This window comes from Molothrus aeneus, chromosome 6, assembly GCF_037042795.1.
Source record: "Molothrus aeneus isolate 106 chromosome 6, BPBGC_Maene_1.0, whole genome shotgun sequence".
Lineage (NCBI taxonomy): Eukaryota > Metazoa > Chordata > Aves > Passeriformes > Icteridae > Molothrus > Molothrus aeneus.
Genome location: NC_089651.1, coordinates 46,357,202 through 46,383,602, shown reverse-complemented (window position 1 = coordinate 46,383,602; position 26,401 = coordinate 46,357,202). Strand labels below are relative to the sequence as shown.

The following is a 26,401-nucleotide window of genomic DNA, read 5'->3' as shown; positions in this document are numbered from 1 at the left end:
GGCCTTTTTTCCAGCTGGGACACCTTGCTGGCTCCTGCTCACCTTGGGTGTCCACCAGGTGTATCCCTGTCAAGCTGCCTTTGACCTGGGGAGTGCCCAGCCTGTATGGTGCCTGGGTTTGTTCCCTCCCAGGTGCAGGACTTTGCTGAGGGCTTTGCTGAGGTTCTGTCAGCTCATTGCTCCAGCCTGTTGAGGTCCCTCTGCATGGCAGCTCAGCCCTTTGGCATTCCAGATCAGCAAACACGCTTGGGATCGGACCCAGTATCAATCTCTGGGACACACCACTAGTTCCTGGCCTCCAACTAGACTTTGTGTCACTCCTCACCACCTCTTGGACTCAGCTTTGTGGGAGATTCTTAACTAGTGGGAAAATGGCTGAGCACATCCTTCCTTGCTCTGAGGCTGCACTGAGTTACACTGCTCAAGTGTGTTACAGGTGTAAGTGTGGCCAGATGAGGCATTGCAGTTTGACTGCCACCACAGAGTGTCTGAGACCATGGCACTTCTGAAATACTGAGCACTTCCATTCCTACATACTTTCTGTTTATAATTACCAAGAAGATGATTGTTCAGATACACAAGATATCTGTAATAATTATGAGACATCCTTGTGCTTTGGCATAGTCAACCACTGTTTCACAAGAAGTGCTAGTTCACAGCTTGTTCAACACTTGCAAGGAACTGAGTCAAATAGCGATTAGAGGTGGAGTTAAAAAGAAGTTCTTGAAGTTGACTGAATATTTATGCAGTGTAAAAAGTAAAAGCCAAAGACTTCTTGATCAAAAGAAAGCAAAATATCTCTTTGGGGGGGTGTGTGTGTGTGTGTGCATGCATGTGTGGGGTTGTTTCGAACTAAGATGTGGATTATTCAGTTCATAATTCCTGACGTGTCTGTGCATTTTACATTCCATGTATCTCTTAGAAAAATTTTTAGTATTTATTTATTCTGATTTTAAAGATGTACTGAGTTTGTTCAGAGCTTAAAATGTTACCCTGTTAAAGTGGAGAAAAAATCTATTATCCCTTATTGTGTGTCATTTTTTGCATCTGAAAGAGGAGGAAATAAGCTACCTGTTAGAATTTAGTGATTTTAAGTAAATATGCTAAGGGGGCCATGCCCTGTGAAATTAAAAATAAAGAGGGGGATAAGGAGAGCGACGTATCTTTGACTTCTGATTGCAGACTGCCAGATATACTAGCATTTGTACCAATGTGCAATGGGAATATTAAACACCAAGAAAACTAGAAATAGATAGGATAGCAAGATAATGTGTTTTCAGAGTCCTCATCATAAACTGGGAGAAGCACTGGGTAGTTCAGGGAGGTACTAACTACTCTGAGACCTGAATTTTGTTCTTTGCTCTTGAACATGGTTTCTCTGTGACCATGGTCAATTCATTTAATCCATTTCTAGCTCAGCTTTCTTCCTTCCCAAAAGGAACACTTTACTTAAGGAATTAGGTTTGCAACATGCCTTTCACAAAACAGGTTTGAAAGTACAAACTCTTACTGCAAACATGGCCTGATTCCAAAGCTGTGCCCAGAACCAGGATCAGTTTTCACTTCTCAGTAGTAACTGCTGAAGGTGATAGTGGGTTATCCTGGGCATGTTACCATTCACAAGTGAGATGAGTGTCATAATGTTGTGAAGAGAAAACAAGTTGATTGCCTTATTTTACAGAAGCTGGAATAGAGGACTTGAAGATCCTTTTAATGTGTTTTACTAGCACACAAAAAATAAAGAGATATTTTTGTAGATGTATATCCATTATATTGAATATATACCTTCTTTTTTTTTTCTGATAACAATAACTTTAAATACATTACTTAGATTATGGAATTAGAATGAAGTAATTAAAAATAGGTCCATGTAGAAACACCAGTCTTGCCACTAATATATAAAATTGGTAATTCTTTCTATCTATAAATTAGTATCAGATATCTTTGTATCCCTTATAGCAACTACTGATAGTAAGGTTGAGTAGAATGGTAGTAACTGGGGTGAAAAAATAGCTTGGATTATAATGGCTGCCTTGGTTTCTTTCTTTGTGGTGTGTTTCAGGCTAACCGTGATGCTGTTCTGAGCAGAATACCAGAACACAAGAATGATCGCATCATCAGTTTGCAAAGTGCATCTGTAGTCTATGATTTACTTACAATAGCCTTGGGAAGAAGAGGCCAGTATGAAATGCTTTCAGAGGTTTGTTAATAGTAGTGAATATTCATCTGTGGCATTTTTGCTGTTTTCTGTTAATCATGTTAATTGTGGTAGTAAGAAAGAGCTGAAACAAATATAGGACACTGTTATTTTGACTGCTTTATGAATACAGGAGGTAGTTTCCACCCCAAAATGTTTACTGTCTAAATTTATACAAGTGACTTGAGGTGGCCAAACAAGAAAAGTTGCATGGAAGGTGTGGTAAATGTTTAATGCCACGGAAATGCACATGATTTTTAGGTGGGGATGCGTGGATCTGCTTAAAAGGGTACACATTTAATGGAGAGAGCAAGAAGGAATGGCAAAAAATAAAAGCTGTTCTGGATATAGAAACTATAATTTCCTAGAAAAAATATTATTAATGAATGAAAAAGGATTTTAGAGGAAAACTTTCTTTTACATTTCTTAATATTTGAGGTGATCCATAGTCCTTACAGTTTATAATCGTTTTGAAGTTAATAAAAAGAAAATAAAGTTAAAAAACTTTCAGGTCTTTGGGAAGTGTGTTACTTACCTCAGTGTCTGTTTCATTATGTAGCCTGCTTGTGTTTGTTGTTTGTGGCAACTTCTTCAGGAAACTGCCAAGTATTGTTGACAGTTTTATGCCTGTGAAACAGCTACAGCTCTTTGGGCAGAGCAGATCTTTCTACTGCTGAAACAGTGCTCACCCAGCAGCACGGTACTGTTGCCAACCACAATTAATTATTAGTCTCCAGAAAGAATATGAAGGCATACCCAGGAATTGATTTGTTGAGAAATGGTTTGCCTCTACCATATAAGAGGACTGCTATTAAGAAAAAGATGGAATAAAAGTGCTCTAGTTTTTCTCTGCTATACGTTGATGGTCACCCATTTATCTGCATCTCCCATGATGTTAAACACTCAGTTTGTGTATTCTTTTTCTTGAAAGTACTTCATAGCTGCCAGCTGGGATACAAGTCAGTTTAAATCAGTACAATGGAAGGTGTTTCACAGAACAAAGGAGTGCAAAGATCACACAGGACCAACCCTACAGCATAATCTAATCAGGAATATTTCCATTTATTTGTCACTACAGACACAATCACCTTCGTGTAGTTTTAGGTGGTTGCAGTAAAGGTGCAAGAAGTGGCCTCCATATATTTCAGTCTAGAACTTCTTAAACAAAAGATGTCAACAAGTATTTAAAAAAACAAACGAGACCAAAAAACCTTGAAAACTTTGGTTTCTTTTTTTCTCTAAGTGACTGACAACCTTTCAATTTGATATAGTAGACTAACAACTAGGCAGGGATAGAGCAGCCCTGGGTTCCAAATCTGATTCTTACATTTTGTCTGGTATCATTGATGGTTTTTTTGCAGGGCTTTTTGTTGTGGGTTTTTTGTCTTTTTTAGAATGTTAAAGAACCATTATATTTATGGGAACATTGCAGGTTTAGTGAGTAGAAGATATCTGCCCTCAAATCCTGCTCCCAATAGTCTGTAACTTTTAAAATTTGAAGTATTGTAATAAACACATATTCAGAAATGTTAAAACATTCTGTTCAGTTATCTAATAGGCATTTAATTTTTCAGGGCTTCATTGTCTTTGAGCTGATTTTGATTGCTCTGGTGGAGCTGTTGTAGATTAAATCAGAAATTGGGAAATTATTCTAACTGTGGAAATAGTATTCACCCACCAGTTCCAGTATCTTATTGCTCCCTCCTGGTTTAGCTATAGTTGATTCCTTACAGAAGTAGTTGGTTGTTATATAAGAATATGAAATGATCAAAAATCTGTCTCATCCTTGTTAAACTGTTCTAATGCCAAGTCACGTTCTTTACGGAAAAGGGCTCATGTTTTTGTCAAGTTTGTATATAATGGGCTTTCAATTTCTTAGGGTAGCTTCAACTAGATGAAGGAACTTTATACTGTCAATTCTTTTCTAAACAATACTACTCTGGTTGCAATCAATTTCATTTTAAACTTTGTAGGATGCATGATACTGAGCTTGTAAGTGTCCTACAAGAAGAGATGTCTTCCAGACCTGTTAAATTGTTTTCCATATAGAATCTGCCAGCTATTTTAATATATTTGAATAATTTAATTTTTTTATTACATGTATGCTAGATAAGATTCTGTAAGAAATCTTAATAGTAGCGTGTCTTCTGAGTAATTGAAGAACATGAGCTTAAATAACAATTTCCCCCCACCCCATATTTAGTGTTTAGAAAGAGCCATGAAGTTTGCATTTGAAGAGTTCCATCTCTGGTATCAGTTTGCATTGTCCTTGATGGCAGCAGGAAAAGTAAGTTTAAATTTTTTCATATAATTCTTGTATTGATGGCGTTTGATAACAATGTTTAGCACTTCCATAATTTTCATCTGTAGTGTTTTTGAAAAGAATACTAATTCTTGAATCAACAAAGTATGCTGTACTCCTGAATTTGTTCCCAGTGCTGTACAAAGGATTTTGTTATTTCAATAGTTTCTAACTTAGAGGATGATAACAACTATCTTGCCAATAATCTTAAAATAAGCTGGTTGAGTACAAACAGTGAATTATACCAGATCCTATTATCCTGTAAAACTTGTTTAAGTGTGCTTTTGATGACTTAATTTATTTTATACTTAGGTACAAATTAATGCTGATTCGTGACGCTCTTCTTTTTTTTTTCCTTTGGAAATTTCTGACTTTATCTTCTTTAATATTGCTGCCTTTGAGACTGTGTATTCTGTGCAATTAATGGATTTTTTAAAAAAATTATATAAACCAGGAACTTAAGCTTTTTGATGCAATTCTTTGTTTTCAGTTATTTTTGCTTTTTGCTGTCATGTTATGGAAAATACATTCATTATGTAATGTAAACAACTAATTTTCTAAAATATAATTTTCAGTGGGATATTTTGCTTCTTTTCAGAATGGGGGAAAGGAATGTATTTTCCTTAGGAAATATTGTAGCAGCACAGATGGGTTCTGAAGAGACTTGATTTTTCTTCCAACTCTATTTACTTTGAGTTATTTTCCAAACTGTGATTGGATGGAGCCAAACAAGTTAAAAAAAAGAGGAGCAATGCCATTCTATCTTATATCAGACCTATTCCTGTGTGCTGTTTTGACTCCCAAAGAACACCAAAACACTGCTTGTTTAGAAAATGCTGTCCCACTCCTTCTCTTTCGTTTGTCTGGCTCAAATGCTGTAAGTTTACAGCCCTAGCAAAGTTTTAGATGCATCTCAAAACTAAATTGTGAACTATTGGAATTACATTCTTCTGGGGATGCTTAATGAAAGTTTGTAGGAATTAAATAACAACAGCAGTGCCTAAAGTCTTGTCATTCACTGGCTTGAGGAGCTTTGACCAATTGTCAACAAAATGTGTAGTAATGTCTACTTCACAAAGGAAAAATAAAAGTAAATGGTGTAAACAGGAATTGTGTATCTGTGAAACACATTTATGTTTTCAGTAATTTAAATGGAAAATGTTTTAAACAGTCTGCTCGAGCTGTTAAAGTCTTGAAGGAATGCATACGTTTGAAACCAGATGATGCAACGATTCCACTCCTTGCTGCAAAGCTCTGCATGGGATCTCTGCACTGGGTAAGCTTTGCCCTCTGTCTTCTCAGCAAGACCTGTACTAAAATCTTGACTTACAGATGCAGCAAATACTTTTGCACAGTGACTGCATGCACTTGGGCATATCTAAAAACACAGCACAGAATGTACATGCACATGTACATCCCTGTTTGAATAGCTAATTTGAAATACTTGACAGAAGTTATGTTTATCAAGGTAGCATATTCTGATACTGGTCTAAGACATTGCTTTAAGTATATGGAAGTTGAAGTTGAAACAGTGGAAGACTGGAAGATCATAAATGCAACTTAGATTTTGGTTATTTTCTGCAAGGGAAAAATAACTTTCTGGAAGATAATGAGACAAATCTCTTACAATCAAGAGACTCTTCTGGTGGTACCATGTTTACAGGTAGCTGTGGTTTATGAATTTGTAATAGGGACAGTTGAGTATTTTAGATAAACTTGGAATGGGTATATCTGTACAAAAACATTAAAGTGATCAAAGATCATGTTTTCAAGATACTTGTGTAATTTTTACAAGAATGAGTATATTTGAAAAAGAAGGGAAAGGTCACATATAGAAACTGAGAAAATGGTGCAGTAGCACAAACATGACTTGTTGAGACTGAAAAAATACAGCCCTAATTAAGGTATATCCTAGTTCTGTAAATTATTCCCTGTGGATTGAGTCCGTATGGACTAGCTTACTGTACTTAGCATTTACAGTTACTGGAATGGATTCAAATGGGCTTTTTTTCTTTCTAGATTATTAAATAATGTGCTAGCATGGCAGCTAAACCTTTATTTTTTTATGTGTTTCTCTGTTTATGAGTTTGCATTCATTCAGCAATACAGTATTTGAAGCAGAGTTCTGCATGGTATACTGTTTTTTTACAGGTTAGGAGCCATAGTTCTTGTGATTGATTTTCTTAAATAAATGGTCCATGGGTCAAGAACTCTATATATAAAGTGAAAAAATGGTAGATGGCATATATGGACCAGAAGTACCTTTCTAGTAAAGGAAAAAAGAAGAAAAAAGGCAAAAGCACAGTAAGTGTGCTTTGTGCCAGATTTCTCTCAATCATAGGAACAGGTGTTTCAGCTTAAAATCTGTGGTTTTTACTCAATATTTTGCAAGAAAACTAAGTCTAATAAAAAATGAAGTATTCCTTCAAAGCAATCATGGCTGAGATTTTAACGGGTTCAGTGTGCATATTATACATTCTGAGAATTCTTATCATTATAATGTAAGATTTAGCTAGTTTTAGACTCACATGGATGTTTTGTAATATTTCCAGTTGGAAGAAGCTGAAAGGTTTGCCAAAGCAGTTGTTGATCTCGGGGACAAAACATCGGAGTTCAAAGCAAAAGGCTACTTGGCACTGGGATTGACTTACAGTCTGCAGGCTACTGATGGTAAGATAGGAATAAGCATTCACACTTGGAAATTCCAATGCTGCCTAAAGAAGGATACCTGGCAGAATGATAGACATTAAATCTTCTGTGTGCAACCATTTTTCAGTCAATGTATAAAAGCTTCTTCAATTAGTGTGTGGAATGAAATCTCCTCATTGTTTGTGTCACTGATTAAATATATCCTTTTCAGCATCTTTGCGAGGGATGCAAGAGGTCTTGCAGAGAAAGGCTCTTCTTGCATTTCAGAGGTAAGTGGGTGTTGATCTTTCCATTTTGTTCTGCTATATGTAGTGCAAAGCCTTTATTATGTTCTAAAAAGAGAGGCTTGTAAAAGATGGTGTAATGACAACTTCACCTCTGGGAGTCTCCCATCATGAGAACAGAATGTATTTTTTAGCATTTATTTCCATCATTTTCTGCCAGCATTACCTAAATTTATTTCTAAGGATTTCCCTTTATTTAAAGACATTTGTGTTGCTCTCTAGTATAAAATATTTGCTCAAATATCTTCATCTAGTAGGAAAAAGTACACAGTGTAAGGTTTCAAGCCATGGTTCAATGAGATAATGTTTCTAAAAGCTGTCCACTGATCAGATTGTATAGGAGGCCTTTGCAATTATCTCTGTAGAAGCAGAGCAATAATGTAGGCTGTGCTGCTGGGGCTGAGGGTGAAGTGCAGGTTTTGAGGTAGTAAGCTAGGGGAAAATGAAAATTCTATCTGGAAATGTAACAGTGTAGGCAATGGCAGTGCAAATGTCATGTTCCAGGTGCATTGCCTGGAAGCAGTGCCATTGGGGATGACAGTAGTTCATTCTCATGGACTCTGCAAATGAAATGACAATAAACAGGTGAATGAGGACATTTCTACCCCAATTATAGAAGAAAAAATTCTTGGTGACAAAGCTGACAAAAGTGCTGCGGTATCTAAATAAGTCTTTTATGTTTATATACCTTTGAAAACCTTTCTTTGGTGAGATAAGCCTAAATGTAGGGAAGCAGGTTTGTGCGTTAATGTGAAAATGAAGCCCTGGCTTTTTGGTGGTGATTTTATATCTGAGGGGGTAGGGTTGAAAAAGTGTTTTGCAGGTAACTTCAGAGTGAGGCTGGTATGTGTTGGTCCTTTTTTTTTCTGTCCTGCTTAGCAATTCCTTTGTATGTAAATATGTTTTAACATTTTTGCTCTTCTGTTCCTTCGTGCTTTTAATAGTTTTTTTACTACTTCAGTATTTTCTCCATGTTGAAACTGAGCTTTCTACCTCTTGGTTTATACCTCACTTCCTCACTTATCCCTCTTACAACTACTGACTTAATCATCACAGTTTCAAAAATAGTATGCTAACCATTTTTCACCAATTCTGTGCATTCACTACTTTTGAGACCCTAACAGTGAATTGCTTTCTTTTGAGGGTTCTTTGAAACAGCAAGGGATGAAATGGACCATAGTGTGAAGCTAACCCATTCCAGTTCAGTGTCTGCTGACCCTATTCTCCAGTTCAGAACAGTGATTCTCAGAATTCTGAGTCAACTTTTTGGATGACTCAAAGCCATCTTCAGCCTGGCCTTGAACACTGCAAGGGATGGGGCATCCACAACTTCTCTGGATGTCTTCCAGTGCCTCACCATCTTCATAGTGAAGAATTTCTTCCTAATAGCTAATCTAAACCTACTCTCTTCCAGTTTGAAGATGCTACCCCTCTTCCTATCTATACATACCTTTGTAGAAACCTCCTCTTCGGCTTTCCTGAGGGACCCCTTTAGGTACTGGAAGGTGCTGTAGCATCTTCCTGAGCCTTCTGTTCTCCAGGCTTAGCAATCCCACCTCTCTCAGCTTGTCTCTAAAGGAGAGGTGCTTTAGCCCTCTGGTCATTTTGGTGGCCCTCCTCTGGACTTACTCTGACAGGTCCACGTCCTCCCTATGCTGGGGACCCCACACCTGGACACAGCACTCCAGGTGGGGTCTCATCAGTGTGGAGTCGAAGGGGAGAATCACCTCCCTTGTCCTATGGTCAGACTTCTTCTGATGCAGCCCAACACATGGTTGGCGTTGTGGCCAGTAAAAGCACATCGCCAGGTCATGCCAATGTTCAGTTCTTATCCCTGTGAAATTACTCTTTCTTAATCTCTGTTCAAATATTGTTATTTGGTTGTGTGTTACATTGTCTTTCACCCAGCACACCAGTCATGCCTACTTTCTCTTACCACATCTGAAAAATAAGTTTTCCAGGAGATGGAAGTTAAATTCTCTGTCTTCTACCAGTTCATAAAGCAAGCAACCTCTACTGGACTTGGTATTTTGATGTGCTTTTTTTTTCCAATAAATTTTTTTGTGGATTTTTAAAATCATCTACCTAGAGGGCCAGTTCCTGAGGAAATAGAGGTGCTGAAGAAATACAGTTGCCTTTTGGACCCTTGTCTGAGTCAGATTTCAAGGCTTACCAATTTGCATTGGTGGCCATTCAAGAACGTGTTTGTTGCTGTCTTCACACAGTACTGAGGGGTGTTTTTCTCACTAACTTTTTTTTTTTTTTGTTAAATTTTAGAAGACTTTCAGCACTTTTCCAGTAGCTGGTGTGAATTAGAGTTTCACAGAACTCACCAAATGGTAGATAGATAGTAATAATTCTTTCACTATCTGAAGCTTGGGTTACTGAAGATGTACTCTCTAAGTAAAAATCTCTTCTTCTTGTTTAGTATTGTTTAATTTGTGAATTAAAATTAAAAAAAGGACTGGTCCTGGACCCTGTTAGGCTTTACCTGTGCATCTAGTCTCCAATTTACAGGTGAAGTTAACAAAATATGGAGCTGTCCCTTAATAACTTTAAACTTTTTTGACACATCTTGGGTGTAGTTACTAAGCTAATGGACCTGTACGGCTGTTTGGACTTGAGAGGGCAGAAATGCACAGGTCAGAAGCAGAAAGTTCTCTGTGGCTTTTGTGGTTTAAAGGTCAGTTTTGATGCTTCCTCCCAACGGAAGTGACTCACTAGATGTTCCAAAGATGATTATTGCACATTTGAGTTCTAAGTGAGACTCCATTAAAAGAATGCAACAAATGTAAATAAAAAAATAGTCCCAGGCTTCCTGCCCAGTACTTACTACACATCATTTGGGATACAGCCATAATTTTATTTTTGTCCTTCTGCTCAAGCATCCCCCTGCTAAAAAGCTCTCACCTTGCAGCAGAAAGATTGTATTACAGGGGGAAATAATAGAGTGTATTACAAGGACAATTGCCATGGGATACTAAAATGACTAAGACTCAGAGTGTGCATTTGACCAAAATATTAAAAAGAAGATAACAAACGTAATTTTTTAAAAAGTGGAAAAAAGTTGATATTATTCATCTCTTTAAAGGCATGGTGTTCTGGGGAATTCATGTTTGGATTTTTTCCCCCTTTTTTCTGTAAGAAAACTTTTTTAAAATTAATTTTTCTTATAAATATTCTAAGTAATGACATCTAGTGTTTGTTTAGGAGTATAATTTATTTGAAGAATCATTTTGTATTAAAGATTTATTTTAAGATGTAAGCAGAAATGACATAATTATTTTCTATTGAAAATTACTTTTCATGTCCCACGGTGCTTCCTTTAAATCAAGGATGATTGAGAGGCATAAGAAAAGTTGCTGAAATTAGCACCACTTTTATCAAAATATGAGTATGCATGTAGTGAAGAGATCTGACTATAAATAAATGAATATATATGCATTTATGGGTCTGTCTAACCTGTCTGAACAGGGGGAAAATTAATTTTTATTTTGTTTCTTTGTTTTTAAGGGCTCACAGTTTGTCTCCAACAGATCATCTGGCAGCATTTTACTTGGCACTGCAGCTTGCCATTTCCAGACAGGTTAGTTGTTTAAAAGTGCAGCATCATGCTGCCATAAAAAGATTAGAATTTGTATCTGTTGATGATTAGAGATGAATATTTCCTCAATAAAAACATGGTTTTCCTTGTGCACATATTCACATATATGGAAAAAACCCTGAAATACTCTCTCCAAACCCCTTCAGTCTTACGCAGTTCTCCAGAATTCTGCCATTACTTCCAGTTCTAGGATCAGAAATAAGACAGAAATAATTCCACTTACTTCATCAGACAGAGAGAAAAAAAAGTCAGTTTTTAAGGTGTTTTAACCTATTATGTGTAATCTCTGTTGAGATCCTAGAGAGGGGAGCTCTTGAATCCAGTCTTTAACAATCCTTATGGTGCTCTTGATTACCTGCTAATATCTGCGCCCATCCTGAATACCTGTGTGAGGCTTGATTATTTTGGACAAAATTGTAAAGAAGTGTTTAAGAAAACTGGAAAATACTTTATCACTGTAAAAGAGATCAGAGCTTAGTCCAGCTTGTACAGCTGTTATGTTTAAGGCATTCTACCATACATCAGATGAATTTGGCTAATGTGGAACTGCTTTCTGTGTATCATAGTAAGTCTTTTCCTATGTTGTATTTATTTCACGAAGTACCCCTGAGCACAGTTGTTTATATTCTCTAGTGACTACTTTTCATTGCTAATGAGTAGTGCAGAACTTGGACTATGTCACTTAAGAGTGGAATGGATTGTCACTTTACTAGCACAAAATATTTTTGAGGAACAGGCTATGACTCTGTTTTGAATTCCAAAATACTTGTGTTGCTTAATTAAATTTCTTAGTTTTAACACTTACTGTACTTTGAACAAAACCACAGACGGCTGAGGAGACAATGAAATTCTACATAAAGAAAAGGTGCTGTTGCTGTCCATTTCAGTTAAGCATTGCAATTAAAATATTTTCAAAATCATATAGAAATACATCTAGGACTGGAAAGAGAATATTTTAAGGGGCTGAAGGTAACTGTTTTATAAAAACATTAATCTTACTTTCCAGGGTTAATGTATTATTTAATTTTCAGTGTTACTGTAGAGCATCAGGTCCATTTTAAACTTCTGAGTAGTGTCTTACAAGAGTGAATAGAATTCTACATGTTACCTGAGTGAGCATTTTGAAATTTTTGTGGATGTCAGTCAAGTAAAAGGCAATACTTTTAACAGTGATGCTTCCTTTTTCTGCCTTTTTTTTCTTTTTTTAAATCAGATACCAGAAGCTTTGGGTTATGTTCGTCAGGCTCTGCAGCTACAAGGAGATGATGCCAACTCTCTTCATCTCCTTGCACTCTTGCTATCAGCCCAGAAACATTATCACGATGCTTTGAATATCATTGATATGGCCTTGAGTGAATATCCAGAAAATTTTATGTGAGTGAATGTCATGTTTCCTTTCTAAGCTTTCTCTTGTATTTATTTTTCCTGGATTCTCATCTCATTCATTTCAAGAGGGGATGGATTTGAAGATGGGTCATTTTTTTTTTTCCAGCAGTCTTCTTTCCTGCCCATTTATTGCAAGTCTGCTTATTAAAGGCTTGTGATAAAGGATTTGTTTTGGAAGAGAGGTTAGAACTGGATAGTTGATCTTTGTTTTTTTCTACACCATCTGTGTAAATAAATTCTCCCTGTTGCATGCTTTGTACTATGTTTGTGTCTTCTATTTTTATGCAACATTGCAAGAAGTATAAACAGGACTTTACTATTAGCTAGGCTACATTTATCCCATCTTACAGATAACTCTATGGATATTGTATGGAATCTGTTTTGTAAAATACATCATAAAACAGAGAATCTCCTCATTTGCTTAGATAACAGTCATCTGAAGTTAGCTCATGAACAACTACATAAGTGAACAGGGAAGAAGCATATTTGCTAAATGTTCTCTTGTTTAAGAAAGAAATCATTCTTTCTGTTTATTTTTCAGGTTAAGTACATCTTAACATGCATTTGGATTTTGTACTTTTGTAAGGGGTTTTTTGTTGGCTTTTTTTGGTTGGTTGGTTTTTTAAAAAATTATTTTCTTAAGAAAATCTAATAAAATTCTTTATAGGAAAATATCTCAGGGACAGCTTCCATTAATTCATTAACTTTCAGTGTTCTGCTTTGGTGCTTTAGCAGCTGTCACTAAGGTTGTAATACATAATATTACACATATCCTAAATGCTTATTTGGACAATTTTTTGAAATTACCTCATTCTTAACTTCTAAATGACCAGCCTATATCATAAATTGTTATTATATCAGCCTACCAGCAAAACATGATTTCTTTAAGTATTATTCATTTGAAAATAGAAACTATGATGGTTGCCCTTCCTGTTCCTTGACATGTCATGTCTCCATTTGACTGTCTCTATAAGGTACTGTTGCTTTTTCCCTCACAAATCTGACCAGGACCTCTGTTGATATCGCCTCTTGTCAGAACTTCTGTGGCTTGCAGCCAGTTCTGTGCAATGGCTTTTGTTGCCTTTTGCTGTATCTCACTTCCTAGTTTATCTACACACCTGTCACTTGTTTCAGTTCTTATCAGGGGCTTCTATACATGTTTCACAATTTCAGAACTATGTAGTAGTTTCTCTTCAATTCTGTTTGTGCTTTCCTCAGGACTGAGAGACTTGTCAATAAGTCAAGGTTTGAGAGGCAATTGAAGTATCAGCTTCCTAATTTTATACCCTATTATTGTTAAAGACAAATATGTTCAAAGCACTTTGACTGTCATCTTCTGTCTGTTCTCGTTTCATCTTCTGCCACTTAGTGGCAGTGTAAATAATGTAGCTGTAACTGCTCTGTGTCTCAGAGTAGTAATAGTCCAGAAGTATTTCTGAGACTGTACTTTCAGAATTCCCTATTGTTATAAGAGAACTCCCTATTATATTAATCTCTGTTGTAATGGGAGAACAAGGGTCCATTCAGTAAAATGTTTAAAAATACTCTTGTGAGCATTCAGAAGGTATTTATGGGTTTTTCAAATGTGGTTCAGGGCTTTTCCAGAGTAGTTTATGCTGCAACTCTGGTTAAACATGTTGTCCAAGTTGTTCATTACAGTAATGAACCTTTGTATTAAGGTATGTGTATATAAATATATAATATATAATATAATATAGTAGTGGTTCTAAATTGTTGGTCCTGTTGTATAATATGGACTCTGTGGTGATACAGTGTGCTGTGTTACAGTGTACTGGTACAGATTTGGGAATTTCTTGGCAGTAGTAATCACCATCAGATGCAGTAACAAATGCTGAAGAATCCAAGGTGAAACAGTTAAATGTATCTCTAGAAAGTCTTTCAGAGTCTTGTTTTTAGTGCTGTCAATTTCCCAGAGAAGTCGAAAATATGATTGAGATTTCTTGTCTGCTGTCTCCAATTGATACTGACAGCCAGACAGGCACATCTGGTCAATAATATAAATTTGGATTGATTCTGTCATATAACTGGGTTATTTTTGCAAGGATTTATCAGCTTTTGAAAGCTATATGTAATGCTCTTGAAATGGTTGACAACGTGTACGTGTGTATATATGGAATACAAAACAGAACAGCTTAGTGTATTGCTGAATCCATGTTCTTATTTTGCAACTTCTATAAACAATATAATCTCATGGTATTTCCTGGTTGATTGGGAATAGATCCTCTTGTGTTCCTCTAGAGCTTGCTGATTTTTAGATACACTGAAACATTTCATTATTATCCTGTGGTATTTTTATTGGGTTTTGTAAACACTTCAGATGTCTTTATGCTTTATCTTTCAGTTATGTCTGCAATCCAGTAAGCTAAATACTATAAGAGTTCTCTTGATATTCTCTGTGTTTCTGTCAGGATACTTTACCACAGCTTTATGCAAATTGATACTGTGATGGCTTTGCAGAGTAATAAATCTCTATACTTGGAAATCTTAAAGCATAGTTATGCTTTAATAGTTATATATATTATATTTTATATATATATATATATAATGCTTTTATAGTTTTATTTCTTATTTCTCTCATTTCTTGTGCATTATTCCTATCTACACACCTCTGTATGCTGTCATTGCATTGCTGCACTGAGTGCTGTTCTTGCTCTCTTCACAGCTGTATGTTCTTTTTGTTTTGCATTGCTTTAAAAAGTATCTGCATTTTCACGAGTTTAATACTGCACCTTTGTAAAATGCCAGAGGTTGCAACGAACTCATAGGATACACCATGAATAATGCAGAGAAGTGGCTCCTTTCCAGCACTCTTCTGTTGTAATCAATTAGTAAATATGTTGGCTGTCAGTTTTTGACATTTGAAAACCTGGTGCATTCCTGGAGTTCAAGTTCAATATTTGCAGTGTACAGCAAGCATACCTTTGGATCTGCAATTAATATTACCCTTCCTGCACTATAAAGCTAGAGAGTTGGCCAATCAGATCATGATTTTGCCCTGGGCATCTTAGGTCAATAAGTAGAAAGAAATTCCTCAGAGCCAAAGAATTCTTTCCAAGCATTATCTAAAGGAATGGAAGGAATGAGCAAACACAATGGGCTGTTAGCAGCAAGGTATAGCTTTTTCTTTGAATAGAGAGTTGCTTGTTCCTCCTATATTCATTATATTGGCAGCATAAATGTGCAGTTTGCTCTGAGATCTGAATAGGTATTGGGAAAACTATTGACAAAAATCCAAGGAACCTGTAAAAGTGAAATAGATATGTAGTAATTTTTTTTCAGAGATACTAAAAAGAAAGTTATTTGCTGAATACTTATAGCACTATTTTTTCAAACTTCTTGTAGGCTTAAATTGCTAGGTTGTAGCCACTCTATTTCTATTTAAAGAAATCAGCTGTGTGAAAATAATCAATCTCCTTTTAAATGCTGGCTAATCTTTGAAGCCTCCTGCAATCCGAGCATGCTTTAATCTAGGGACAAAAAGATCTTTAGACAAAAGATTATTGAACAAGTTAAGATAATGAAAAGTATGAATACTGTACTCAGTATCAATACTGAGATGGGTGGGAATAAGGTGCCAGCACTAATAAACCTGAATAGGTAATCCCAGTCAGGTGCTACTTTGTTTGAATTCACTGAAAGTTAAGGGTTTCCTCTTTTCATTAGGAACTTGTCCCAGTAGTAGAAATAGGAAATTCAGTTCTCCAGCTTGGCAGGATTTTAACCCACAAATGATGCAGCTCAGAGTCCTAACCATCAAACTATGTGGGAAGCTGAGTGAGATGATCCCTTTCTCCTCCTGAAACGGAAGCCGGGACGTGCTGCTCTGAATGTGAGACTGGGCAGGAAGGAGCCACAATATATCCTCAACTGCTAAAGTACTTCAGGTCTCATTTGCTTGGGTTTTCCTTGAGTTTTATTTGAGTCCCAGAGGTGTGCATTCCAGTCTGAGGATGTGTTTAGAGTGATGCAAGATAGTGGTGGTTACATTGCATTGGTTCATATTGGGCTTGTGATATATACCATATATACCCTGCATGTGCAATTACCTGAGCAGCCTTATTTACAATAGTCCCTCTTTCTTTTATCTGCTTGTTACAAGGAATTTATATCTTTGTGGTGTATTGAATGATGGGAAATCTTGAAACAACACTTCTGGTTTTAATTCATAATTATTACATATATAGATATATCATTTTAAAAATAATTAATCTCAGTCAAGAGAGATGGAGTCAGGTTTCCTAGTGAAGTACTTGGGATATTGTTTTCTTAATCTTAACTGTTTGGGGTTCCCTTAACATTTCAAATGCTGGGGCACTTAAATACAAATATAATGCCTACAATTAGTGTAATTAGGCAAAATAAATAGTAAATTGCTAATTTTATGCTAAAAATTGGAACTGCAATGGATAGCAGCTGACAAGTTTTTAAAGTAGCAGAAGTAGGGAACAGCAGATGGGTTATTTGAGGAGTGCAAGCATGTTATTTTAATGTTAAGTACACTCAAAAAAGAAAGGCATATGGTAACAGGTTTGAGGACAACTGAAGACTTAGTTCACAGTTTAAACATTTACATTTCTTGAAGTGTGATGGAAATTTTTTTTCTTCCAAGAATATTTCACAGAAGCATCAGGCCAATATGTCATTCCTCTGAAAACTATTAAATCTTTCCTTCCTGACCCTCAAGGGCTCTTTTGAGCTACATTAGATTTCCCAGAATCACAGGGCCTTTTAACATTCCTCTCAGTTCAGTGAGTAAAAAACTTGTTTCCTTCTTGGAAATGTCCAGGTGGGCATAAAAAAGAGCTGGTTGGTACAGGCAGTGTTGGATTATACCTATACACAAAATGTTCTATGGGACAGGAAGATATTTATCAACTGAAGGAAACGGACTACCCTGTTCTGCTTTCCCAAGGTCAGTTGTAGTTGCACTGCAGATGTGGTACTGGAAAAACTTGGGCTTTTGTTGGTTTTTTTCCCTTGATAAATAGAGCACTGGGAATTATTTAAGGAAAGGGTGATAATATAAGATTGGACAAGAAGTAGTGATGTTCTATGTTTGCCAAAATCATGCCTTACAGGTTTGTGTATGCATTCTTGTCAATATTTGACAACAGGAATTTTCAAATTTATTAAATTTTGATCCTGTTTATATTGGGAGTTAAATGAATTAGTTCTCAGGAATTATTTTTCTGTAAGTCATGAAGCACAGTATCATTGCTTGTGTTTTTCCTTTTTATCCTGGGCTCTTCTATCTCACTCCCCCATCCCTCTTCCCCTTTGGTTGTTGTTATATGCTTTTACTGAATGGTCCATTAAAAAAGACATTGTTGATAGGTAGATATTACTTTATATAACAAATTGGTCATTGGCCTCAGGGTCTTACCCCTGAATTATGTTTGCTAGGCTGTAGATTCTTTGAAACTTGATTGAAAGAATCCCAGTTTGGGTCATGAGCTGGATGCTGCAGGGAATTCAAGGCAGGCAAACAAAAAGTTTTCAAGTATAACTAATTTGTTCTGGCTTTAGTCAGAAGCTATCTTCATTATAGTTTAGAGATCTACATTTTCTTAAGGACATTGAGTTCATAATATGGAATACAGTATACATACACTGCACCAAAAATCACAGGTCTGACTGCTTTGGGAACAAATATATGGGGAATAATAGGGTGCAAGGAAGGCCATCCAATGGATACCAAACAAACCTATTCAGGATTTTAACAAAATTGTGTTATTTTGGGGCTTGAGGGCTGGTTTTGTTGCTTCTTATGCTTTTTTGAGAGTCATGCTTCAAATAACAATCTGAGCAGCCTATTTTTACTTCATCCATGTTTCTGTGTGTATATGGGCTTCCCACTACTTGGGATCTGTGCAGCCAGGGTTGGAGAAGGTTTGGTGATTGACTGAGAAACAGTTCAGGACATTTATTTTTTTATTAAGCTGAATGCTTTCCTGGAGATTTAAAAAAACTAGATTTGTTTGCTTGACCTCCTGTTGCCAGTGTTGGGCATTTAGTGATTTCAAGGTACTTAAAAATGATGATTTTTCATGTTTTATAATGAACTCTTTATATTTATGTCTTTCCTGATAATAGCACTTTCCTTGAATACTCAACATGGAGTAGACTGGCTGTGCAGCAGCTCACTTTGCAATTGCAGAAGACACCTCTATAAGTTTCTTCCTGTAGTTTGATAATCATGGTTGCATCTAAGATCACTGAAAGCATAAATACATCCTTTATAAAACTATATATCTTTCATAGTCTGTCCAGTTCCATTTGTCATTCTCCCTGTAGGTTAAATTTTTACAATTGTGTCATTTTGTGTTTTGCTGATGAGGCAGGTATTTGGGAGTGGACTAACATGGAGCCAGCTGTAAGCTTTCTACAGCAAGTGTTAAAGGGAGAGCTGTCAAAACAGGATGCTTGAATTAATAGTTTGAGGCCAGGAGGATTAAATCTTAAACCCCTTCACTGTCTATATATTAGAAGTTCCTACATTTGCTTTACTTTTTATATTAATATAGGTTTAGCTAAAGCCTCCCTTCCAGAGAATTTCAGTCTTGGTAAGAGCACATCAAAACCTGGAGAAGCCATTGTAGCATGTGGTAGCTTGTTTCAATGTTGGAGTTGCATTCTACATTAAGACTACATTTTTGTTTCCAATTTCAATTGATCCCTTCTTGGTTTCTTTCCAGCCATTGGTTTTTATATCATAGTTTGCTAATCCATCTGCAGTCCTGGTGACTCCATTCTCTTGATGGTAGCTTTTGTAATAAGACCACCTCCCAACATCCTTTCTTATGTTTCTAAGGGCATGTTCTCCAGCCTTTCACTTATGCCTTGCACTGTAGCCATTTTTACATCATGTGAGCCAGAACTGCACAAAATATTTCAATAACATTTATTACATCATTACACAGAGAAGCACCTGCATCACATCTCTTGGGAAGGGTTGTGTTAATTACTTTGAGCATAATTGCTTCACTGGGGACTTTGATTCGACTACCAGTTTGCTGGCATTCTTATTTGTCTTGGTTTGTTATTTTTATGATGTGTTTCCACATATAGATTGCAAAGGCACATGTATTTGTTCCAATACCTATATATTTAATTTTTAAAAAGAAATTTGGCCTGACAGCTTTTAAGCCATGCTGCTGAACAGTTTCTTCATGAAGTTTCCTACTGTGTTTTATAAGGATCCTTTCATTAGGGGGTATATTACATGTAAATTAGAGTCCTGTTGGATTCAATTGAAATTCTCAAGTAAAGAATTTTAAGGCAGTCAGCTCTACCTTCTCCTTCTATAAGAAGCTATCAACCTCCAGACAGTAAACTATTGCCAAAATCTGGATTGTGAATGACATAAACACTGGGAACTTCAGGATTTTCTTCTCATTTTAGCTTTTTTCTTCTAAACTATTCATTTATGAGTAATTGCAAGGATTTTAGAAGGACACTTGCTCACAGCATGTACTGACACAGAGAAAACTGACCATGCCAAGATTTGGCTTCCCTCCTGCTTCCTCATTTCTTACAGTTCCTGTCAATCATCAGAAGTTTTCCTATGTATGTAATTGTTGAGTGCAAGGAGCACCTTGCTAACACTTTATCTAGAAAGGTCAATAGATTTATATTCTTGCAAATAATCAATTTTGAATAATATTTGTTCCACCTTAATTTTGTGTATTTTGTGTACTGCTTTCCCACTTCAGTTATTCTGTGGGCTCTCAAAGTTAACCTGCCTTAATTTGCACAAGCAGGTGACACTATCACAGTTTGTTACAGAAATGACATTAAACTGTATGAAGTAGGCAGGTGAATGTAAGTTCTACATCACCATATTTATTTTTTTCCTTAAATTCAGATAATCTGAAGTCTACATTGTCTGTTAAAAAAGAGTTTATTTTCAGAGTTCAGTATCTTTAGCATTACATTCTGCATCATCCTTTTTGTGTTTTTTTCTTAGTACAGAATTATTGTCAAACTAGTTAGTCTAGGATTTTACAAGTCATGAGATAAGACTTGGTGAGGGGGTTTTGTGGGGGTGTTGTTTGTTTGATAGTTTTTGTGGGGGTTGGTTTTTTTAAGGGGGTTTTCTTTGCATTTTTAATATAGTGCTTGGTTTTAAAGCCAGAACTTCTTTTGAATTCTTCGAGCATTGGAGGATTTGAAGTTGTGGAATATATCAAATAAGCACTTAAAAGTGAAAAATGCAGTATTATATAACTCCACACAGAACTGATATTTGCCACCTTTCCTTTATGCTCTCATAAGTAGCAGGCTATATATCAGAATTGATTATATTTAAAGTTTATTATTCTAGTTTAGCTATTGTATAAGTTGATGTGGTTTTCTGGGAGATCAGGCTGTTGGTTGATATTTTGTGTGGTTTGTTTGTTGCTTGTGCCCATATTTATGGGACTGCCAGTATATTAATTATTTCCTAACATTTTAAATAATTGATTGTCATGTAAAAAATACTGTTAGCTGAAGTTACTCTCAGCAAACTCTTCAATTATTTAAAAAGGTTCTCTTAAAACTTACTAAGTTTACTCCAAGTAGGTTAAACATAAACCAAAGTAGTTGTGTTTTTAATCCTGCATTCTAAGCAAGGAGATTTGATGCATTCTTTTAAATTTTATTTTTCTAGGGTGGTTCTTAGTTTTCCCAACAGGGCTTTTGATGCTTTGCACTATAATTTTCAATGCACATACTTTTAAGTGTTATGTACAAATCTTTCTTATTTTCTTCAAGCTCTGAACAATGTAAATAATTTGTATAATAAGAGAATAATAATGAAATTTGCTTCCAACACTAAGTGAGAATAGAGCATTCTGATCAATTTTTATAAGCATATGGGGATATGGACTCTTCCTGTAGGATGTTGCTTAGTCTGAGGGACTTTAGGGAGATTCCTGATTTCTACTGCATTGAGTGACAGGGCTGTAGCAGGCAGGTCTGGGGGAAGCATCACAGTGTGTCACGTTGCTTGATTTGAAGAAAGGATCACAGAATGTAAGGCAGGTCTCATCCATGCAGTAGTGAATTAAATACAGGTATCCAACTATGGCTGATCCAAGCCATTGTGCTCTCACAGTGCACAGCAGCTTGTGGAAATGGCTGACTTGATCCCAAAAGCAAAGCAGCAGGTTTTAAAATGATGCTTGAGGTGACCAGTATCTGTTCACTGACATAACCAAGAGTTCTCAGTATTAGTAGTGTTACTTGTCACATAGCAGAGTTCAGTCTTCCATACTTCAAATTTTTGTTTCATTCAACAGATTAGAAATACCTTCAATAGCTTAAGCCAGTATTGGACCAATTAACTTCTCTTGATCTCCTGACATTGTAAGAGAGTTGCTATGGAAGAAAACTGGGGTGGTTGCAGCATTTTCAAAAAGTGAAATGGGCTGGATGAGAATTAAAACAACAATTCTATTTTGGAGATTCATAAGTTCTTTGCTACAAATTACACTGGTTGGATGGCAAAGAAAGCTTCAGATCATGGATTAATAGATTAGTTTGCACTGATTAGGCAATAAAGCAGTAGCAAGAACCTTAGATGGCACAAGGCCCCATTATTATAGTAGTCCTATCTGTAATACTTTTCATGAACTTACCAGTTGTATTTTAAGAAGTTAGGTTATTTCACCACCTCTTCTGTGGTGAAAACAAACTGTAAGGAAACAGTCTTTTCTACAACATAATTATAAATTAGGAGACCTGATTCTCACCCTTAGTGTTGTAGTAGTCTGAATGGCCTTTAGATATACTTGTTTTTGTGGAAACAATTTCCTCTAGATAAATTGCTCTTTTCCCTTCCTGCTGCTTCTCTCATCTGTATTTATAGAAAGAATTTGTACTTCTTCTTGGCCTTTTTTTTTTCTGCTAGACTGACTAAATGAAGTATTTTTTTGTACTCTGTAGTTTCCAGTAAATGGATCACTCTTACAGCCTTTCTCTGCAGCTGCTCTAATTTGAAATTCCTCAAGTGTGTGGGTTTTTTAGCTGTTCCAATGAGAATTACATATAACATTCCAGGTGTGGTCTCACTGGGATATTGTACAATGCCACTGTGTCTTTCTCCTTCTGTTCCAATGAGTAGTCCCTGAATTGCACCTGGCCTCTTCACAGCTGTCTTACCTTGATGAGCCCAGCTGACAGGCAGCTCTGGTTTGGAATAATGGTTACACAGGTTGTTTAATGCTTCTTCTCTCCTAACAAAATAATTGGCAATATAGATGCTGTTCCCCACTCATTCGAGAAGTGATATTTGCTTTGAAGTTTTGCTTTGAAAAGGACAATCCTATGCATCATTGTTTCCATAATTCTGAGAAATGGATTATTTTTGACTGCCTTAACTTTAGTCATTCTTAAAGTGTTCCTGTTCCCCATTTGTCATAGTTTTCATCTCAGACAACATAGGTAAAGACTATGCTGAAGGTTGGGGGCTCATTCCTGAATATTCATAATATTCATCCCTATTTAGTAAACACATTTTTTCCTTTTTTCTACTTTGATACAAAAAAGCCTTAAAATACTATAATTTTAGTGTACTACTGTTTAAGTGTAGTTTAGCTTTGCTTTTTACTAATGTACATAAGATGCAGCTTTTTGTGTTGCTCTTTTGTCCCCTGCCTGTCCCCTGCTATTCTTGACAGGATCTCTGCACATTTCTGATGTCTTACTTCCACATCTTATCAATGATTGGCTTGTCACACATGGAGTTTTACCCATTCAACTTGAGACACAGATCCTTAAATGTTTGAGCACCCTTGTGTTAAACACTAGGCTTCTGCTGCATCATGGATGTCTTTGCTAACCTTTGCTATCAAGTTATTTGTCACTGACATTCAAAGACCTAATTCTAAACCTGTTTGGAATTTTTCCTTCTTTATTTAAATAAAAATCCAGTAATATATGGATTAGGTTATGAGCAGGTGTTTTATAATATCCTCATTAGTTAGTGAGAATAGTCTTCAAGTAATGGAGTCATTTGCTGCTTCAGTAGCTATTTCATAAATTGATCAGCTATTAGCTCCAAGAATAACTAAGTCTTTCCACTTAAGAGTTTGATTTGTTCTTTATTTTATGTCTGGTAATTAGTCACCTAAAATGATACAATTCACTTTATTTTAGCTATGTTAAAGATCTGCATCCATAGAAAACACTGATGCTGGAACAAATGGCCTATTAGTCTGTCTTTGAAAGAACCTGTTTTACCTACTTCCCTTCCCCAAAGGATTTGACTCAAGAAGATTTCTGGTTTTGTCTGTTGTATTTATTCTACATCTCTGACACACATTGTTCTACTCTTAATTTCTTTTTTGAATATTGTTTTTTCTTCAGTACTTTTATTCTTAATGGAGTGCTATCCCACCACGTGCCAGTAATTTCAACTTCTGATTGTCAAACAGGCACAAACAGATAATGATGTTCATAAAATATACAGCTTAATTTTTATCATCCTATCACTTGGTAGTTTTTATCTATTCTTCATAATTTTAGTAGTGTATCAAAACTTCTTGTAAGGCTTAAAATTCTCTGTGTCTGTAATGCCGGCTGTATTCCAGAAGAGCTGTTTTCACAGATGCTTGAAGTTGACCTTTCAGAAAATCTTTTTTCAGATAACTTACCTCTTGGTTTCTAAAACCTTCCTGGTAATACTTGTCCCTGAGCTGCGTATACCTCCAGCCATGTTTCAAGGGAACTTGATAAAATTAAGGTAATATGGGAGATCTCTTTGTCACATGGTGTTCCTTCTTTCTGTTGCCTCCTTCCTCTTCCCTTCCTTCCCCCATTTGTCAGGTGTGCGTAGTTGGCAGGTTTTAATTTTATTATTAACATCATGCTTCAGTTTTTTGAGGTGTCTTAGTTCTTCTAAAATTAATAGTCCAAATATTAATTGGGTCTAGGGAAGCTGCTCTATGTGGCTTTATAAATGCAACCTTTTCTACTCACAAGATTAATTTTTCTATAGTGTGGATAATCCTACACCAGTGTACTTTATTTATTAGATACAATGTCCTAGCCTTTCTTTATTAGAATTCTGAATATTTTTCCATCATATACTTTGTTGTTTGTATTTTGGAAAGTGTGTGAACACCCTGTCCTGTTGACTGCCATAATGCACAAGAAACAGGAATGATGTTGCAACACGTGCATCCAAAAGCACCAAACTGATGTGTTGCTTTCATTCTTACAAGTATATTTGTCTTCTGCTGTCTTGAAGTTGAATCCTACACTAGTAGCCCATGTTCCAATATTTTTGTTGCACTGATTCATGTTATGTTGTACATGTGCTTTTAAGTAATTTCTTAATAACCAAATCCCCTCCCTTTCTATTCTTTGCTTCATTTTTCCTTTTAAATTTTCCTTGTTGAATCTTAGCATTTTGCTGACCCTGTGCCTTCCCTCTGCTAAAAAATCTCTAAAATTCTTAAATGTTTGAATACTGTTTATGGAAATTCAGTCTATCTGTAAACTGTACATAATAAGGTATATATTATGATTGTTGACTGTAGAATGACTTCCAAATTCAGTGCTTCTGAATTGATTATGTTCCATAACTTTTGTAAAATGCTTTATGATCACAAATTTTAAGAAATTGAGCTTCTCTAGGCTCTTCAAAATGTCTAATGTACTATCTTACAGAGAAGCAGGAAAGGGATTGTATGAGACAGATTCCTGTGATTTTGGTTTCAGGTTTTGATGCCTAGGTCTTGCTCTTTGGGTGAGGCTTGCATATGCATGTGTTAAGGGTAGACTCGATGAGGGGAGTGTGAAGGAATTTGTCATATTTCCTTCTCTTGTCAGTAAAATGATGGACAGACCTGGACATGATTTTCTTTCAGTGATACAATCTCTGTTAAATGAGTATCTAGAGAGGACATCCCTGCCAAATGAAATGCAACTTTAAATGATCCATATATACCCTTTAAACTCAAATCCAATTTACTGATAGGAAGAAAGCTAAGCCAGTATGACTGCTCTACATTACAGAGTGATTACACTGCTCTACATTCTTACAAGATATCAAGGGAGACTTCTTATGACCTTATGTACCTGGCAGGTGCTCATTTTCTTGACTAACACAGCAAACTGCCTTTGGTTTCTTCCTCAGTCCCACAATGCACACGTTGCACACTTAAGGTTGTGTGATTCATTTTTGGATTTACATGCTGGGTAGTTTCTGCCAAGGATTTTCAGTGCAGTGCTGAAGATTTAACTACTATAACTTGATGTAATTTCTTATTCTTGAGAAAACTCTGCACTTTTCAGTTACTATTAGCAGCCTCCAAGTTTGTCTTTGGGATAAGAAACTTCTGAGCTTTCACACATCCCCCCCTCTACACCCTTCTCAGTCTTCCCACGCAAACCATATGAGCAATCATATAAATTTTTCACTTAGTGTGATTAAGGTTGCAGTGGAATAAAATGCCAAAGTACACCTGGGTTTTAAAACAGAAAGTAGGCTAACAGTTTTATATGCATGCTCTCCTCCTATATATGCTTTGTGCTCTTTAATCTGTGATTTTGCTAAAAGTTGCCTTTAAATGAGTCTTTTTCTAGTATTATCTGTTCCTAGGTGCTGTGACTCCTCTAAATGTGCCTACCAATGGACTAGCTCCTTTATTGTCACATTGTATTTGGACTCTTTAAATAACTAGGAAGCTATCTAGGTTAATCTTGATGGAGAGCCTACAACTTGATACATCCTGTGGAATCCTGTGGTACTGTTAATTTCAATAAGCTGCATTGTTTTATAACTTTTTTTAAATAAAATAAAAATCCTGTCACCTATTGCTTCTGTCCAGTTGAAAAAGGCATCTTGTAAAAAGCACTGTTACTTTGATGGCATTAGACACTTATTGCAATTACTTCATTAAACTTTAATTATTATTTTATTTGAAGTTTAGTTTTCTCCAGTTTGGTATGATGCTGTCTTTAAAAATGTT

At 36.0% G+C, this 26,401-nt stretch overlaps 1 protein-coding gene across 1 annotated transcript in view; it reads left to right on the top strand.

Moving 5' to 3' along the window:
- TTC7B (tetratricopeptide repeat domain 7B) overlaps positions 1-26,401 on the top strand; it is a 118,349-nt gene that overhangs the window by 47,999 nt on the left and 43,949 nt on the right. Inside the window, exons 9-15 of the mRNA XM_066551965.1 lie at positions 2,063-2,200; positions 4,401-4,484; positions 5,671-5,775; positions 7,052-7,169; positions 7,360-7,417; positions 10,946-11,018; positions 12,250-12,410. Coding sequence (XP_066408062.1) covers positions 2,063-2,200; positions 4,401-4,484; positions 5,671-5,775; positions 7,052-7,169; positions 7,360-7,417; positions 10,946-11,018; positions 12,250-12,410 — 737 coding nt within the window. The remainder of the gene's footprint in view (positions 1-2,062; positions 2,201-4,400; positions 4,485-5,670; positions 5,776-7,051; positions 7,170-7,359; positions 7,418-10,945; positions 11,019-12,249; positions 12,411-26,401) is intronic.